This window comes from Onthophagus taurus, chromosome 3 (genome assembly GCF_036711975.1).
Source record: "Onthophagus taurus isolate NC chromosome 3, IU_Otau_3.0, whole genome shotgun sequence".
NCBI classification, from domain to species: Eukaryota; Metazoa; Arthropoda; class Insecta; order Coleoptera; family Scarabaeidae; genus Onthophagus; species Onthophagus taurus.
The window spans coordinates 13,406-33,721 of NC_091968.1; the positions used below are offsets into that span (position 1 = coordinate 13,406).

The 20,316-nt window shown below is 32.6% G+C and overlaps 2 protein-coding genes across 3 annotated transcripts in view; one reads left to right on the plus strand and one right to left on the minus strand.

The window, feature by feature from the left end:
• Positions 1-825: 825 nt before the first annotated feature.
• On the minus strand, positions 826-20,211 carry LOC111429061 (U6 snRNA-associated Sm-like protein LSm11). Of its 2 annotated transcripts, XM_023064849.2 has the most exons (5): positions 19,890-20,211; positions 11,871-11,992; positions 7,438-7,576; positions 7,206-7,385; positions 826-1,605 (listed from the first exon to the last, which is right to left on the minus strand). In XM_023064849.2, exons 1-4 carry the CDS (start codon positions 20,194-20,196, stop codon positions 7,207-7,209), a joined length of 747 nt encoding a protein of 248 aa, XP_022920617.2. In that variant the 5' UTR covers positions 20,197-20,211; the 3' UTR covers positions 826-1,605; position 7,206. The 2 variants fall into 2 exon arrangements, with proteins under 2 accessions (XP_022920617.2, XP_022920616.2); XM_023064848.2 differs by lacking the exon at positions 826-1,605 and having other exon boundaries at positions 6,514-7,385.
• Positions 5,980-20,316, plus strand: part of LOC111429060 (Ecdysone-induced protein E74) — a 62,823-nt gene continuing 48,486 nt past the window's right edge. The window contains exon 1 of the mRNA XM_023064846.2: positions 5,980-6,512. The gene's annotated coding sequence lies outside the window, so the exon portion shown is untranslated. The remainder of the gene's footprint in view (positions 6,513-20,316) is intronic.

The window sequence follows — 20,316 nt, forward strand, 5'->3', positions numbered from 1 at the left end:
AGTATTTTCGACCACGAAAATACGATAAGAACTGGAGAGCGAACAACAGGATGTGTGTGCGACTAGATTATTTTTGCCCCTAGTTCATTTGCGCGGGTTGACCACCGAAAATGCGATAAGGTCGTATATATAAACTCTCGATTCCAAAAGCTCCCTCTCTTATTCTCTTATTTTCTTCGACTTCAACACAGTTAACAACTATCTTTTACTCGTCGCACATCTCCTGAATTCGTTCTTCAATCATCAAATTACCAAAGTGTAAGAAGACAATAAAGTAAGAATTAAGCTTTACCGATTGTTGTGTTTTACCATCTACATCCTGACAAAAACTTCGTGTTGCCAAACACGTAGAAAAAACTGGCTGGTGTCACGACAAAATCTCTATTTAGAAATAGGTCAACCCACATAAGAACCTCTATATAAGAAGTTATCCAATCCCAAAAACTTGTCCAAAAGTCAACATGGTGGTTAAACACAATCACTTCTTTACATAAACCAATTAATAAAAATAAATCAGTTGCGAGCGGTTTCCGGAAACCAACTTTCAATTAAATAAACGTTGGTGAGGTTTAGTTGCTTTTTGGATGTGAGCTTTTCACTGGGTTATTTATAGAAATTGACCGACAGAAAGAGAGAGAGAGAGAGACTTCACGGAGTGTAAATCTAATAAAGAGGAGCGCGTTAGGAAAGGTCCGGACGGGCAATGACCTAAACTTAACATGAACGTAATACGTTCTCAAGTTGAGCTTTTTAAAATATGTTCATTCCATAAGTCAATTTGAAGATTTTGATAATTTTTTTTTAAATACTTTTAAAAAAGTACCATTAAGTTTTAATAAAATTTTATTTATCTTTATAATCAGAAATAATTACATTCAAAAACTTTACAAATTTTGTAATTTATTATTTTTTTAATGGTATATCTATTGGTAATTTTGGACAGGTCTTTAAAACGCTTTAAGTTCAGTAGAGTTCAACGTAGAAAGCAAAATTGTACCGAGACCGCAACTTGCGCAAAACTTTCACCAACCCGGGTGAATACACTTAGAAACGAGCTGCATTTGATAATCTAACAAGTTCTAAGTGCTCTCATACACACTAAAACTTTATTTGTGTCAAAAATTCGAAATCAATTTGATAATTTGGAATTATGCAAAGTTTTTTAACTAAATTCCATTTTATAAAAAAATGGTGATAATACGGTAAAGTAGTGTTGAGAAAAGGAAGCAATGGTCGTTTCTTTAGAGCTGGGATCTCTGGTTGGACATTCCGCCTATAGTGGAGATCGGCAGAGGCACGGATGACCGCGAGAGGTGAAGAACCTGTGTGGTCACAGACACATGCACTCCACGTGAAATAGGTCATCAGACGCGGTTTTAACTCTTTTCTGGACGCTACAACGTCTATTATATTATTTATAAAAGCGGTTTCTAAGGGATCCACTCAAAAGATGTTTACTATTATCAGCCATTTTTCTTGGATTATCTTAAATCAGTTCATGATAAAAAGTAGTTTTTTTGTAACTTTTGGTTTAAGGATTATAAACCTACTACTACCCCTTTCCTGATACAAACCATTACAATAAGCTTAAAGTGTTTTCAGTACCTAAAAATAAAAAAGATTTTATTTTGACTTTAAGACCATACTTTCAGAAACTTATAGATAAAATTTGGCAAATTCACATTCGGTCATGTTTACGGAATGACTTAAAAATTCTAACGCAAAATATTTATGAACGAAGCTAAATGCGTCACGTTTTCGTCGCAAAAGGTAGACCTTGCGTTTAACGAGCAACTACTTCGAGGTTTCTGCATTATAAGGTTGCATTTAATAGCAATTTTTTTTAATTACAAAACTTTTTTGTATATCTCAAGATATTTTTATATTAATTTTTTTCAGTAGGTTTCAAATTCTCAAATCAAATGATTACGTGTGTAAAATATATTATGCGTGTAAGAAACTATTCATTTTGACCATGAATTTGGAGGTCGATCTGGTGTGTGTGTGTGTGTATTTTACTCTCAACCGGAGTTCGTTTTAACCTTAGTGTTGCCGGACTGAAAGGACTCGGAATAAATCATTTTGGAGTGATCACGGTCGCGTTTTATAATATGTAGACGACGACGACGACGACGACAACGGTGATCGGTATTAAATACGTTTTGTTACGATTTTGATTCAACGCCAACAACTTAAAAACACATTACTTATTAAGAAATCCAAAGAATATAAAAATATATTTATAAACATCAACTTTTAATTATAGTTATTTACTCGTTATGAAACCAGAGTAAAATAAATAAGGAAATGACACTTTTTTCTTAATTGATAAGTAATCTAAATAAACAACAACGATAACGATTAGATGGCCAATATTTTTTAACTTGGCAGGATTAAGAAGCGAATTTTACGATGAATTAATTGTAATACATACTTTTAATGAGTGTTGTTTATAAATAATAACGCAGATCGAATTAATGATAAATCAGAAAAAAAAACAAGTTCTTGTTCCGTCTTTTTTAGCGGAAAATGAACGAAACCAAGGTCCAGGAGTGTTTCAGCATTATTCATGTGATCGTTATTCAGTTTCGCCTTGAAGTGCACTTTATAAATAAATGTGTCTATGAAACGTATGTATTTTCTTATGGTTGTTTCGTCTGTTTACTCCACAGCCGAAATCATTAATAACGTTTATTTTCGAAATTAATTAACGTTAAAAAGTATGTTAACTTAATTTTTGATATTAAATTATTACTTAATTTAAGATTTTATTAAGAAAAATCTTAACTGATTTTGTATCTTTCAAAAGTGTTCAGGAATAATTAAAATGTAAAAATATGTAAAACCAACCGTGAAATAAGTTACTTAACATTCAAGATAATTAATTAATAATTAAATATTCGTAGCTTCGTTAAATCATGAAAAACATTGTATAAAACATATACAGGTGTCCCGTTAAGGTTACGGAGCGGCTGTATCTGGACAACGGTAAGGCCTATAGGTTTGGGAAAAAAATCCTTATAAGCAAAGTGGGCAAGAGAAATAGTTGGAAATTATTTTGAAGTTCATAATTCGACCGCTAGGGGGCGTAGCTGCCATAGAGAAACATAAAATTCCCGCAATCTCTGAAACTTAAACGATGAGCTATAATTTTGACAACATCATTTAGTAGCTTGGATAATACCGCATCGCTTTTGTTTTGCGATATTTCTCATATCTGTCATAATAAGGGAGGGGGAGGCCAATGCGTTTTCAAATGTTTACATTTTAATATCTCCTGGACCATTCAACCGATTTGAATATTTTTGGTCTTGTTTGAAAAAGCATTTCATGCTCTTTTAAAAGATATTTTCAGTAAGACCGCTTGTTTAAAACAAATAAGCTAGAGGGCGTTAACTGCAGCGGTTATATATTTTTGTGATTTTTGAAAAAAAGTTAAACGGAACGGTACTATTTACTTCACAGACCCTTAATCACCATAAAATTTGCTAAATATTAGTGACAACCGCATCTCGATATCTCCATCCATTCTCGAATTATAGAAGAAAATATTAGAAATTCGTATATCTTAATCGGATCAAGTTACCTTAGGAAACAAATAAGAGAGCACAAAATTGTTATTACCTAGAACCTTCCTTCACACTTTATCCCAGCTTAGAACTGCTTCAAAACTACTTTTGAGGCATGCTTAAAAGTCAACGGATCAATGAAATATCAACAATGATAATAAAACAAAATAAACCAAAGCACTTAGAATAACTTAAATTTTTGGCAAAAATAGCTCACTAATGTTCAAAATGCCTTCCATATAAATGCATCGAGGCATTTATTTAATCTAGTTTCGACGAAAAAAAAACGCTGTTTAGGTCTCGGCCCTGGACACGTTTCTACTAGCATTTAGTGTTTTGTCATATTTTCCCTGGTTATTGGTTTTTCTTGAAAAGTCAGGTCGTTTAGTCTACCCAACAATAAAATAATTTAGATAATGGGGTGAAAGCAATGTGGGTTTTGCTCGAACCAAGAATACATATTATCCAAGTTTACACCAGCTTGTGGAGAGTTGCTTCATGCATCCATAGCATTTGTGATAAAAGGTTTGGATTTGCGCAAATCATATTTAAAAGTCAATGATAATAGTTCAGGCTGTTATCATAATCGGTATCTGTTAAGGCCTGATGTAAAACAATGTGGTGGAGATATTATTCTCTTGAGGAATCTTGTGGACAATTATTGTTTTTAGAGTTCCCAGATTATGTGGGATCGCATCAAACGCTTCTGCGTTGGTAAATGACATGTTTACAGTTACCATGGTTATGTGATTTGTTTTTCTCGATGAGGTAACTGGATTTGAGTGATGGCACTCGAGTTTTTAACAGTTTCTTCTATAATTCGAGAATGGATGGAGATATCGAGATGCGGTTGTCACTAATATTTAGCAAATTTTATGGTGATTAAGGGTCTGTGAAGTAAATAGTACCGTTCCATTTAGCATTTTTTCAAAAATCACAAAAATATGTAACCGCTGCAGATAACGCCATCTAGCTTATTTGTTTTAAACCAAGCGGTCTTACTGAAAATATCTTTTAAAAATGATAAAGAAAATATTCAAATCGGTTGAATGGTCCAGGAGATATTAAAATGTAAACATTTGAAAACGCATTGGCCTCCCCCTCCCTTATTATGACAGATATGAGAAATATCGCAAAACAAAAGCGATGCGGTATTATAGCTATTTCTCTTGGCCACTTTGCCCATAAGGATTTTTTTCTCAAACCTCTAGGCTTTACCGTTGTCGAGATACAGCCGCTCCGTACCCTTAGCGGGACACCCTGTATATTTGCCACTTGCAGATCAAGTAAAAATTATGATACAACATTATGTCATATCTTAAATAACATATTTAATTTCTACAAAATAAATGTTGTAATTGAATCTGTATTTGTCTGAAATGATTTGTCTTTAAATGGAGGAGATCGTTTATTGTTGATTTTCAAATAAGGCTAAGTTAACGATGCCATTTAAGTATCCAAATAGGATACGATTTAAAGTCTTTGGAAAAAAGTACTATTTCGTGTCGGTTTTGCTTATCGATAATCATTTTATCGATTTAACTCCAAATGTGAATTCAAAAGCGACCGAGGATTTTGAGTGATTTTAATCTGACGCAACACTTTGAGTATTTAAACGTTTTATTGTAAAAATATTTTAAATTAACTGTTTTTTATAATAATAATTGCTCGGTATTAGTGACAATATGTTAGGAGGTAACCTGTATCAAAATCAAGATTTGGTAAATTGTAGTTTAGTTGTTCAAATTGACTCATACGCAAAAAAAATAGAAGTGATAATGGCTTGAAATTCTATAAAAGTGCAGTCGACAGCGTTAATATATAAAATATGTTTATGTAGAAATTCATTAAAGATCGGATGAAGTTAAAATAATTAAAAAAATATATATTTACAAGGTATTCAAAAAGAATTGGTGATAGTGCATTGCTTAATCGCTGGTTTGCCTATTTTTTAAATATTCATTTCCTTTCCTAGCATTATTTATTTATCAACATCATTTTTATTTATTTTAATTCAAATAAAGAACATAATTTAGTTTTTGCAAATTTTTTCAAACCAAAAACTTTTCATCTTAGTACAAAATCATTTCCGAGCAACCAACCAACAACATCCTCTTCTTCTTTTTCTTCCAGTTACTAACCGAGTCTTCTTCTTCTTCTTTGAAACTTAGAAAGGTCTTAGAACCGTCGTCGTCTCTAACGCCAAACCAAACCAAACCAAACGGCAAACGCCATTCCCTCCAATCGTTCTCTCTCCCTTAATCTCTTCTAAACCTTCTTCTACTTCTTCTTCTTCTTCTTGATCGAGGAGAGTTGGAAGCGCGCGAATCGGATCCGTTTTAATCTAAGGCGCAAGCGCCATCCTGCGTTGCTTTTCGCCACAAGCAGCAGGAGTTTTCGAGTCCGAGTCGAAGTTTGCGTTCGAGTTCGGTTCGCGCTCGCACCAATTTCATATCACAGCAGCGGTTCGGAACACCGCACGTTGTTCGTCTATACACGTGGTTCACGTGGTTCGTAGTAGAGTTCTTCAATCTTACTTGCGCGCACACGGAAATGGTACACCACCAATTTTAAGTTGGATTTTAAGTCTTTGGATTTTGTCGAAATTTGTTTATGTAAATAAAAACTGTTTTCGGTGGTTTTATATTTTAAGTGTCGAAGGATTTTTGACTTTTTTATGATGAAAAAGTGACAATTTGAATGAAAAATTAGTTGCTCCTTTTGTTGGAATTTTAATTAAAGTGTTCTAACCTGACTGAAACAATTAAAGGAAAAAAGTGGAATAACTTGAAAAAAAATGTGTAAAAGTGGATGATGATGTTTATACTTTATACTTAGTTCGGTTTTAAAAACGAATTATCGAAAGTTCCGATTGAGGATAAAATATTAAGGATTTATTATCGGAGAATTTTAAGGAAAAACTTGTAAAACATCGACAATAAGGTACTTTTTTAAGTTTTAATATCGATTTAAAAAAGATACAAAATTCTCGAATAATTTTTAATTTTCTAGATGATTCTATAGATTGTCTAAGATGGAAAATGTCAATGACCTAACTCTACCTATATGCTCCTGTATTTTGGTCAGTCTCGGCTTGTAACTAATTCGGAACGGTTTATTTTTGTTCTCTTGTGTCGAGTTTTGGGTTAGAGCGTACGAATATAACAATAGAGATAGAAGAAAATATAGAAATAGAAAATTAAAAAATACATATATTATATACATTTATTTCCTTCAAGTCGTTTTAACTATATCCTTCATCGCAAACTGTATAAGACGATTATCGATAAGCTTTTAAAGTTTAAACTTGAATTGATCGTTAAACTATCCTTATTTGATATCTTGAATCGTTTTCAAAGACAAATTACAAAATAAAACTTTAACTTTCACTTTACCAATTATTGAAACTTGCCCTTTAAAAATTTATTTTAATAAGATGTTAAACGCCACGAAAACAATTTTGATAATACTTTTAGAGATAACGAAATGGTTGCGAGATAATAGTAGTTCTTTTATGGTTGAATGAAAGGATAACAAAGTCAAGGTAAAAAAGTGTTCTCATAAACCCGTTATATTATTTGTTTACGAAGTTTTAACAACTAATCTACCCCGGAAAAGAAACGAAAAAAAAAGTACCTTAACCACTAAGATTTCTTAATACAATAACAGCAACGACGTTTTCACCTCTTAAAAGTAACCCATTTAATCTTCTTTGGCACGTTTCCTTCTTCTTGTCAACCTTATCAATCTCAACGATGGTTATTTCAGGAATTGGAGGGTGTTTTTTAGAAATTCTCATCTTTGCAAATTCCTCATCTAAAATTTACATCAAAAAATATATTCGCAAAAGCGTACCATTTAAATATACTTAAAACGGGGATTTTTCTTCTTTTTGGTCGAGTCCACTCTTCGAAGACATCCTCCAAAGTTATATTGAGGTGTTTATCGAACATTGTGATGAATCCGACACAAAATCCCCTAATTCCATGCGAATGCCGAGTAATTACCTAAAGAAAAAAGAAAAAAATTACGAAAAAAATCTTGTTTTCATTACATTTAATATAGCCTCATTCACCTTGACTCACCATAATTGAAAATCATTGAGAAAATTTGACACGACTCTAACATTGACCTAAAAACTTTTATATTTGACTTGGGGACATCTTTAAACAATAAATTTACTTAATTTTTTATCTAAAGGGAATTTAGCCTAGGATGTGAACTTTAATCTTAATTAAATGTAAAAAAATCAATTAAGAACGCATATTAAATTATTTTATCTACAAAGTGACACATTCGATAAATTAAATATTGACGACACAAAATTCGTGTAAATATTGGTTCAAAAAAACCGTTGCGCTATAAAATTGTTAGGTAAAAATTAAAAAAAAACTCGGTAATAAGTTGTTAGTTTAAGTAAGTAACGTTAAAATAATGCAATTTGATAAATTAATGTTTAATAATTAAACGTGATAAACCGTATCGCGCATAATAGGCGTTTTTTATGAGTCAATTCGTTTTTCTTTTGTGCTTTTTATGAAATTAAGAGAACCCGACAGATGTTATTCGAACGTAGGTATAGCTGCTGATCTTTATAAGAGACTTTCACCCATTGGAAAGTGAACGTAACGTTACTTTTGAGCATCGATTTATCGTTTTATTTAGTTTTCTTACTACACCGCACACCGAAAAAGGTTTTAAGCACTTCCGAGTTTTAACATCAAATTATTTTTATATCTCGGTGATAAAATGAGAAAAAAAAACATTAAGTATCTAATAGGTACACTGAGAAATTTATTGCTGAAATGCTTTCTTATTTTTAAGTATTAGAATGGATTTTTTAAGGAAATTGCGTTCTATTCTGAATCACTTTGTTCTTATTAGAAACTTTCACCGAAAACTGATAGAAAATAAATAATTATTTTTAATATAAGATATTGATTGATTATGTAATTTAAACATACACAGCAAAATTTGAAATTTAGTTAGCCTTTCCATTTGCACCATTACGTTGGGAACCTACTTCTTCGTTGATGTTCCAACCTATCGAATTGGAGATATCAAGCTAAACCTCTTCACTATTGTCAGCATTCTTCAGGCAAATTTCAAACAAACACAGGGATAAAACTCCGCATCAAACATGTTATCGGATATTCAAAAATTATTATCTCAAATCCGAATAAAGATTTTCATGAAAAATTACATACTTTCTTCTATATATCGTAAACACTTCATCATGTTATCTTAAGAATTCGATGAAAAAATAAATATAATGAACTTTAAAGATAATAAATAAAAAAAAAAATGACAAAAGCTTCATAAATATTTATAAATTAATGTGTTTAACTTTTTATGCGACTACTTACTATTTAATATGTAAATTAAATATTTGCAATGATTAATTTAAATCTACTTATACAGAGTGTATCCGAATGACTGTAACAAACTTCAAGGGGTGATTCTTTAGTGAATTTTAAGGGTACTTTGATATATGAACCATGGGCGACTTCGGCTCCCCTAAGGAGCTGCACCCTTCCAAAAATGGCGGAAAATTTTGGTTTAATTTTCTTTTGTCAAAAACCATAAATGCTGGGAAAATGAAATTTGGGGAATATGTTTAACTCATAATAGGGCACGTTTTGACCCTATTTGAACTTTCAACCTACCCTTATAAACTACTAAACGTAACCACCCCCTTTAAATTAATTTAAATAAATACATTAGAAAATTTGTACATAGGTAGATGAAAGTATCCTAAAACTTTTTTATCTCTCTAAAATTTTTCCAAAAACGACTAATTTTTGGAAAAAAAAATAATAAATCAAACACTGCCCGTTAAACAACGGGGTTGTTGATCAAAAGTTGGAATAAATTTTTAATGAAAAAATCTTAGTAGGCTTTGCAATCTTTGTCAGAAATATTTTTGACGTTTAAATGTCAGTGGTTTTCTTACTATTATTATTGTTTTTCAAATTAATTTTTAAATAAAGTTCTATCGCATTTACGCTCGTTCACTCGACGTATCAAAATTGTAAATAAAACAATAATAAAGTAAGTAAACCACTGACATTTAAACGTCAAAAATATTTCTGACAAAGATTGCAAAGCCTACTAAGATTTTTTCATTAAAAATTGATTCCAAATTTCGATTAACAACCCTACAGCTTATCAGTTAGTGTTTGCTTAATTATTTTTTTCTCAGAAATTATTAAATTTTAGAAGAACATCACAAATAAAAAATAATAAATATTACAATATGTTATTGTATAACATCGAATTAGAGAGTCACGTGAGAAAAGTGTTTTAGAATGCGTCGACCGAACATTCAGAAGAAAAAGGGAAACTTTGTTAGAAATAGAAAGTGTACGTCGTCGTATGTAAGTAGTGAATTTCCTACTTCCCCTGCTGTTGCTTTCTTCGCAGCCGCAATCCTGACGTAATTGGATAGAATACTTTTATTTTCAAGTGCATTGATCTCTCTGACGTCGCTTAAACCGTAGTAAACTCGTTTTCGCTCGCCACAGCGAAATAAAATCGACCAAAAGTTTGCGTTTCAGAAAACGAATAAACCAACAAAAATGCGGCAAAATAAAAAAAATTAATAAAATGAATAATTAATACAATCAAAAAGCTAATAGCTAAAAAATAAAAGAACGCGTTTCTATTCAAAAACTCTCTACATTCATTTAATAGATTATATTTTACTTCCTGATTTTTATTTAATCCTTTAAACCGCAATTGTGCGGTTGAAAGTGAATTAATTAGAAGTAGGTATAAAATAATAAAATAAATAACATATTAATGCGGTGGATTTATTTTTGGTTCATTTATATCTTTGGCACTGTATACATTTAGTACAATTGATCACGATACGTCATATACATATCTATCAAGTCAATTTGACGTTTGCTCTTTACCTGTTAGCACCTGTTCGTTTGTTGGATCAAACCCACAAAATCCCCACTAAAAATTCAAACAAAATCTTCTCAAAAATCCATCCATAAAACATACGTTTATGCAAAAATTGTCCCCCAAAATCAGGCAACAAACAAAAACGTCTTAAAAGCTTACCAAATTCTCGCGATTTAAATATCAAAGCGTTAAATCTATGCTGAAATCTTCCTCATTCCACAAAAAACTTAAATCTTTTTGACACAACGTTAATTGGAAATAGAAATAATTGATAAATTACCCCAATCTTATTATTACCATAAAAATATTTTTGGAGAGTTTTAACGTACGTAAAAAAATTTTGTAGCTTATAACAGGACTTTAAAACCAGTAATAACACTTTCGCATACCTTGATCGAAGGTTTTCGCGAGGCCAATCTACAAGGTTGCTGCTTCGCCTAAGCAATTTCTGTTGTTGTTATTGGTTTTGTCAGTATTACAAGGATGATGTAGTAAATTTTAAAAGATTTTAAAACAAATTTCACTACAAAAATAGCCTAAGATTGCACACATTGATGTATAAACAAGGCGATATTAATAAAAGAAACCCTGAAATCTTGAAATCTTTATATCTATGTTAATATCTTTTGAAGATCATCGCTTTAATTATCATAATGATTCATAAAAATCCGTATAAAAATCGAATACACATTGAATTAAAATCAAATAAATAATGCATAAAAACTCCCACGCTTTAAAAAAATCGAGATATTTTTAAATTTATGGAGGTTATTTTTTTTTTATGTGTGTTAATCTCCTAGTTTGTCCTTAGAATTTTACTTCCTATATTAATCGAGTTTTGTTTTATTTTTAACTGACATTAAAGGATTGTTAAACAACAATTTTATGTGTTAAAGATTAGATTATAGTATCTTAATAATCTTTTTTTTTAAGTAGAGGCTTGTTTTTTTTCTTTTAATTACAAGAAGTTATATAACATTTTTGGAAAGTGTTACAACAAAAAGTGATAACGTTAATAAGGAGATTGTTACAAAAAAAATCGATTAGGATTTTCCAAACATTTTCTTAAAATGTTTTAGTTACAAAAAAAATTAATAAAATTACTTGAATTGACCGTGGAATTGACCATGAAGAAATGTTTTTAATTGATTTTTTCATTGTACTACGCGCTTAACCTTAGAAATGAAGTATCTAAGGTTGGACACTTCGCTTCTAAGGTTTTCTGTTTCCTCGTTCTAAGACCATTTACGATGAAGTGGTTTATTGGTGAGGTCAGCAACTAAATATTGATTTCTTACAAGTCAATAGTGATTGTGAGTCAATCTTTAATTATAAGGTCTTGTTAAAAGCGTTAATATATGTAATAAACAAGTTGTAAGAAAAATTTACCTTGATTTGAAGACGCTTATCGATACATTCTTTCAGTATTTTTAATGGACCATTTTCATTTTCCATTTTTATGAAAATGTTATTCTTCGCTTTAGTGTTTCTCGGTGTTGCCGCAACTGGAACTAAATTTATTTAAACATTAACTAATTGAAATTAAAACGAAAATGTATAACTGAACTAAAACTAGAACTGGTTCGAAGTGACACTGTGGTTACTTCGAACCAGTTTCTGAAGAAGGTTGCAACATGGCATCCGAAACGTCAAAGCTTTTCTTAAAAGACGCACGGCAAAACCCGAAGTTTCTAGTGTTACTTCTAGTTTTAGTATGTAATTTTAGTTCAGTTCACACCGGCCGCGAAAGCCTTCGTACTTATTACTTATTATAATTACAAAATGTAAGATCTACTTATAATAGTCGTCATTATTTATTTATGTGATTATGTTACCCAATTTCAAAAGAAATATAAATGTATTACTATATTAAATATTGAAATTTTGAGTTTTAGGAATACTTATCATAGCTTAAATCAGATTGATTCTCATTTATTGCTATTTGCAACTGTTTGCAACTATGACAAATTCATAAAAATGACAGTATCTCAACAGATACTCTATATTTGACAGATTTAAAATTAGACATCAAACGCCATCTAACATTCACGTCACTGAATCACTCAAACTATCATCAAAGAGTTTTTGGCAATAAAACACAACAACTTATTACCTATACGGTGTGTCCATAAAGTAGCGGATATAGGCGATAAAACCATTATAAACGGTTTGTGGAAAATCCCTGAAACGGGTCTAAAGATTTAAATTTTTTGCCATTTTTTGGTGTAGATTTCAATTCTTTTCCGTCATTTTTAAACAAGTTATGACGTCATCGATAGTTTTTTCAAATGGCAATCCTCGATTTTTATTACGGAATATGAAAGAGGATATTTTTCTGAATTTTGTACATACAGTCAATATTAATATTGGTTACATAAGAAGATTTTCGAGAAAAATTACTTTAAACTTTAACTACTTCAAATTTGTTAACATAATAAAAATAGCCATGATTAACTATGGTAACCAATTATTTTAAACAATTTTCTAAGTGTCAAAAAATGATTTAGTAAGTAGTTGACCTCCTTAATGCAACATTTCCTGATCGGAAACTGCTTAGCTCATTAGTATGGTAAGCCTAGCTGTGACTAAATTTAAAAAGCGTGGACAACGACGAGGTTTCTCGACGTCTGCCCAACCAAATGTTTCAGGGGAGGCTCAACAAAACGTGAACAAAATGATTTTATCACCTATATCGGTTAGTTTACGGACACACTGTATAATTATTCTAGTAACATCTAGTACCTCAACTAAATTATAATTTTCAGTCTCGTTGAATGTCTAAGCCTCTCAGTTAAAACGTATTGATTCTCTTCCATTTGCCTTCAGGTATTCTTATTTTTGCAAAATCCAAGTGGGTTGTATAACAAGAGAAATTAAGTTTGAATGCGTTGACCTTGTCCGTTAATCAAATTAATATCTTGGGGTAAAGAGTTTGCTAAAACTCTGGATGTTACATTTCCATAAAATATTCAAAGTAATAAGAATTGATCATAAAAAGACCCTTTCATTAAAACTTAAAGAAAAACGTTCCCCATTTGTAGATCATAAAGACCGCTTCTCATAATCTGGTCGTTCGCAAAAAAGTTTAACGATTCTATATTTTCTCAGCACAACTAATCGTAATATAAGTAATAAAACAACAAATAGCTGCTTCCATGTCGCCATCCGGATAGCCCATCACATGACGTAACACAACTCTCGTTGTATACACACGCGTTCCCGGCCTTACACACATACAATGTAATAAACAAGTATCAATATACAACGATTTTAGTTGGCAGCAGTAAGAAGCCGGCGGTTGCGGGCAAAAGGCAAAACCAGAGGAGATCGGAAAGAGAAGCAGTTCTGACTGCGCCGGAAGGGTGAACGACCTCGAGAGTTCGCATTGTGTTTAGATGCTATGTTATGTACGCGTTCTACGGACGTCTATGAACGTCTTAGGTTTAGGTTAGGTTAGGTTAGGTTGGCAAAAGGATCGCCGCCGACGACGGTTGTTTAGAAAAAGGTCTGACCTGCAGTTGGACGAACTCTCCAGAATAATATGAAAAACTTGTCGTCAGAAAAAAATCGATATTTTCTTAAGATTTCCGTAAATACATCAAGGAAAAAATGAAAATAATCTAATACTAAATTCAAGGTGTTACATTGTATGTACATAGTAAATTTATTGCGCATAAATTAGTGGCAAAAGTACAAAATCCATTTATCCGTTACACATTATCACTTCAAAATTAATTAATTACTGTAAAACGGCATTGAACGAGCTTCAAACAACACATTACTTATTATTTATGCGTGAATATTTGTCTCGTCGAAGGTTAAATTAAGCAGTTTGCCCGAACTATTATTGCGCATCTTTGATAACAATTCAGATAAATATAACTAAATTGCCTCTATTAAGTTTAATTCCAACAACAAATTCAAAAACAGAAATTATTAAATCCAAAGTATTTAGTAAATCACCGTAAAAGTAATAAAGATGATGTAAATGATGTGCTTTTGTAACGTTTGGAGGTTTTATACCCGATCGTAACTTTCGCCAAATTTAACTTTCTACCGTCTGTTTCTTCGAGCATTGTAAATGAACTGTTAATTATTATCCGTAACCCCAAAATAGACACAACGTTCCTATAAACAAGAGTTTCGGATGGCATCACACGAAGACCACACACTTTTAACTACAGTAATTTCATTTTCATTTTCTTTTAACGATTGATCATCAATCGTCGTAAATGACGTTTCGATTACATTTTTGTTATCTTTATGTAATGAGACTTCAAAGAAAGTGAAGAGTTTATGGCGTAATAAAATCATAGGGGAGATTGTAAAGATGAAATCATTCCTAACATCTAAATTTATAGCAGTTATTATTTAATTCGCAAATCTAATCATATAAACGATCGTTTAATTCAAAGATATTACCTAAATAGATGAGACGCGATATGTTTTATGTTCTCTGTGGCATTAATAAAATGGTAACGAGAATAAATCGACTCTTAACAATTTGACTTATTTATAACTATTTTAGAGGATAATCATATATTCTACAACAAGACGATCGAAAATACTCGATAATACGAGACGTATTGCTTGAAACACTACGAGACCGAAGGTCGAGTGGTACGTCGAGATTCGAGTATTTTCGATTGTCGTGTTGTATATGGCTAGACTATTTCATGAATAAAAACTATACATATTTGTAGAATTTTAATATTTTTTTAATAAATTACATTGATTGTTATGGAAACATTCATGGATGTCACGAAATTAATTAAATAAAAACAAGTGACAACAATACCTGGTTCGTATTACAGCGATAATACAAAGGTTCGTATTATCGTTCTCCATGGTTACGGCCAAATAACCGCTGAAATACTCGCAATTGACGAAAAATCCCGAATTCTTATTGGCTGTTAACGTTATGAATGAAACAGTCAGAAACATCAAACAATTTTAACATAATAATTACTCTGTTTATATTGATGCGGTTCGTATGAACTTTTTTTGTCTCTTAATTAAACTTAATTTCTAGTATTTAGCGCACGTTTTAGGCTCTTCGTGCGAGCTTATTTAAGTCTACATTGATTCCTTCAGCAAAGCTGCGATGACCTAGAAGCTAGATTAGATTTTTTTTTATTGCATAAATCGTTAGCTTAACTATCCAAGAATACGATGTCAAAATTACAAACCGAAATTCGCATTCCTTTAGATTTTATGAGCATGGAACCGAGCGGTCTGCCGTAGCCTATACTAGAGATGTGAGCGTGAGTGATTTTTTTTGCCTGCTCACGATCTATACCACGCGGGTCACGCACACCACTTACGTGAATATATGAATCACGTGACTCACGGGTGACGGTATTAGCGAAAATACTCAGCACTTACTATGGACTAGTGATTCGAAAACATATACATCGATAGTGTAGAAAATATGAAAACAGCGATTATGGCGACATACTATCATATGATATCCACAGATGAAAATCCTCGACACGAGTGTTGCTCACAGGGAAAAGACAGCTGGTGCGTGTGGCAGACACGAACAGCTCTTGGTAGGGAGCTTGCACCGCATCCTACTCCATTGCATCCCGACATACAGCAGGAAATTCTGCATATATATGAGGATTTATCAAGGGATGAATTACTGGAAAGATGTTTAGGTGGCCACACGCAAAACGCAAATGAAAGCTATAATTTCACAATTTGGCGATTAGTTCCTAAAGATTTGCACTCCGGACTAAAAGTCATAGAATTGACATCGTACTTAGCCGCGGGCTTATTCAATGAAGGAAATTCATGACTCTTGATGATCATGACCGAAGCAGGAATTGTAGTAGGTACGCAAAGCTTCAACTACGCTGAACAAATACCGTATTTTCTCGAATCTAATTCGCACCCTTTTTACAAATTTTGTATGCTCTAAAATCAAATGCGGATTACAATCGGATGTGGATTACATTGGTAAACCAACTTTTTTTACCATCACTGCATTTTTAAAATCGAGGTGCGGATTAGATTCGAGAAAATACGGTAGATAACCAGCGCGTGAGTCGACAGAATCGACGTAGTTCATTGAAGTCGAAGGAAGGTCGGAAAGCTCGAAAAGCACTGCTGCAGGCGCAAAATGAAGCCTATGAGGAAGAAGAAGGACTAATGTATGGTGCTGGAATCGCGGATTAATCGGTGACTACTTTATATTATTGTAAACTTTTCTAAATTTCTAGTTTTCGAGATTTTTTTTAAACGCGCTTTTCTCAAAATGTCTTTTTTCACATTTGCGGGAACTCTAACTCAAAAAGTAACGAACCAATCATTATGAAAATTGATAGTATGATTCTTTATGAAATTACGAAATATATGAACCAACTTTTGAGATGATATCATGATTTTAAGAGTTTTTTTTTTCATAATTAGTAAAAAAAAAAAGTGAAATTTTAAGTAAATTTTTCCAATACCTGCAAAATTTTTGTTTACATTTACCTGCATTGAGGTTCATATTCTTAGAAAATAAGTTATTAATCTGAAATGAAAAGCTTTTTGATGTCAGATGAAAATTGAAATGACATCAGTGCATAACTTTGTTATTTTTCGATAAAATTATTCAAAAATATTCACAAAAGTTATTCAAAAAAATTCACAAAAGTTATTCAAAATATAAACAAAATAGTGTCCAAATTTGATTAAATTCTAATTAATTCTTCCCACCCAAAAAAAAACCTAATAAATCAATGAAAATGAGCCTCCTAATGTGGTTTCCCCCCTTAATACTCTGTTGAATTCCAGCATGATGACTACGTCCTTGTTAAGATTATGGTGCGATGAGTATTGGATGTGGTGAATTAATTCCTAATAGACTATGCGTAATTAGAAGATACAATGTAGATAGACAATGTACAGGGTGTCCAGATTTCGATGGGTTTGCAGGGTACCTCAGTTATTATGACAGATAGAAAGTTGCGGCTTTCGCGAACCTGAGCTACTTTTTTGTGAAACCTACAATGGCGCAAACCAAATTTTCTTAGCCCTCTTCGTTTTTGATATACAGGGAGTGTTTCAAAATTTACGATTTTCAGACACCTCCTGTATCTCGGCTATCCGGAAACGTAAAAACGGGTTCTAATAGATTTTTGCACGTAGAATCCAATGGTACACGTAGAATTTTTCTAGTCATCACGGATTTTGAGTTATAAAGAGTTAAGTATTTTAGCAGTTGAGTATTCAGTATTTGAGTTGTGTTTATAATTCAAAACCCGTGATGACTAGAAAAATTCTACGTGCACCATTGGATTCCACGTGAAAAAATCTATTAGAACCCGTTTTTACGTTTACGGATAGCCGAGATACAGAAGGTGTCTAAAAATCGTAAATTTCAAACATTCGTTTTCAAACACTCGTCACTCTTCGTGTTTGATATACAGGGAGTATATCAAAAACGAAGAGGGCTATGAAAATTTGGTTTGCGCCATTGTCAGTTTCACAAAAAAGTAGCACAGGTTCGCGAAAGCCGCAATTTTCTATCTTTCATAATAACTGAGATACCCTGCAAACCCATCGAAATTTGGACACCTGTATATAGATAGAGTTTACCTACATGTTCGTTTGTGAAATAGGGTAATTCTTGTTGCGCCACCTAGTATTACATCAATTCAAAACTGGTCAAGACATTGCTGCATTATTAATTTTAAAAAATCCGAAGTAATCTCAGTGATCTTTTCTCGTTTTGCATGGTAACGGAGATAGAAACTTTGAACTGTTTTTCTAAAATGCTCCATTTAAAAAGCAAAAAATTAATGTGAAAAAATTTATTTGAAATCACAAAAGACGGAATCTCTTAAAACGATTAAGTTGCAATAAAAATGATGGTAAATCTTCTATTAATGTCATAAAAACCTACAAATAATCATGTGGGTACCAATAAAAACGGTAATGAAATCGCGTTAAAATTCTTGATTTACGAAATTCTTCACAACAAAATTATCCGGCGAGATTTATTTTACTCTACTTTTAAACTAGTTTCCTTGAAAAAAATCGGATCTATAAACTAGTAACAGGTGCTGTAAATAATCAGGCATACACACACGCGTGCGGAGAAACACAACGCAAGAAACATAGATGTCCGGGGTCAGATTAAGTAACAACATCGCGAGACAGGGAGCGAAAATAATGTCTACGAGTGCGTAAATTACGTAAAAGAACAATTATAAATCGTCTGGCGTGGCTGCCAAGTCTGTCACAGGGCGGCCGTTTGCCTCTTGCAGACCGCGGCTCCACCAGTGGAACACATCGCCTCCTATATTTATAGATGAAAACTACTGTCAATGACTTCTACTACTAGTAGTTGGATATAATAAAATGAATAATAAAAAAGGATTACAAAAATACGGCAAGAATAACATGAAATGGAAGTGAGTGCTTCAAAAATATCTCTACATCAATTGCATTCTAACCACACAACTTAATTCTCCAAAAAGAAAGCGATTAGAGATTTCCTTCTATTCACGGTCAAAGTTCAACATCGAGCCGCAACCTTCCGTTGCCGCCGTTACCGTCACCTATCTGAACTTTTATCGTTTCGGCCTTCTAACCTTTTGCAAGAGCGACGACGACGGTTACGAGCGTGCAAAGTGCGAGTAGTGCAAGAACGAACGAACGAAAGAAGAATGACGTAACGTAGCCATTGACCTTCCCGCTCCGTCGGTTGCACACCACCACCACCTCGCGTTCGTTCAGCTCGGGCTTCTTCAGCCGTGAAATTGCACCTCGCCCGAACAACCGACCACCAGAAGACCACCAGCACGTTCCGCGATTAGAAAAGACGGCGCGAGACAGCGAAAATAGCGACGACGGCCAAAAGATGCCGAGGAAGGTAGATAAGAGGAGACGGGGAGGAAGAGAAAACGTCTTTTTGATAATAGTTAAATCCTATTTCAGGATGTTGGAATGGTGTAGTGCGTTAACGGAAGAGAAGAGCTAAAGAACCACCGAGGATAAGAGCTTTAATGGCGTTTATTCATTTCAAGGTTGTTAAATTATAGGTTTTAGAATGGGTTTGCTATTAATTTAATAGAATTGAAAAATAATTGGGAACTCTATAGGAGTTTCATTCAACAGTGTGTGCAATTTATTAGTGAAAGAAAACTGTCCCAAATGTTATAATAACACCTGTATAAAAAATAACTATTAAAAATTCATAATCTGCATTGTCATTAATAGATGGCGCTGATGATCCCATTGACATTGAACTGTTAAACTATAACAATATAAATTAACCAATTCGGTCAATTCAATAGTTTAAACTAAAAGAATTACATTCAAGGTCTTAAACACACTTTTAAAAAAACTTATATTTGAGATCCACATTTCCTAATAATTTAGTAAAAATCGGTATTATAAATAACGAAAACTTACGTTGATGTGGCAACCACTTCCTTTCATTCAATCCGTTTCCAGCAATAACATTTTTATCGCCTTGATCACCAGTTTGTTTACATTTTTTCCGATCAGCTGTTTTGATTTGTTTACAAACAACCGACTCATATTTAGCGACATTGTCGTAGATTTTTGCGCCAGGAATCGGCGGTTTTAATCCCGGTGTGTTTAACGCTTTCAACGGATCAAACTTTTCACTGAAAAAATCCAAACTCGCATCGTAATCTGAAGAATTTTTATCACATTTTTCCGAAGAGTTAACTCCGACGCAGTCACTTTCAGCCATATTTATAGTTTTTAACTCACGCCATCTATGAACGAATCACCAAATTAACTTGAAATTTAAACTGTAACGTAGTGTAACTGTGATGTTGGTTGCATAAGAAATATATTAAATTTTTTTGTT

Coding starts and splice junctions, on each gene's coding strand:
- LOC111429061 (XM_023064849.2), bottom strand. CDS start 20,196: ATGGCTGAAAGTGACTGCGTCGGAGTTAACTCTTCGGAAAAATGTGAT. Junction 11,993..19,889: donor GAAGTGGTTGCCACATCAAC/GTAAGTTTTCGT, acceptor AAATAAATTTAG/TTCCAGTTGCGGCAACACCG. Junction 7,577..11,870: donor ATAAGCGTCTTCAAATCAAG/GTAAATTTTTCT, acceptor TTTTTTCTTTAG/GTAATTACTCGGCATTCGCA.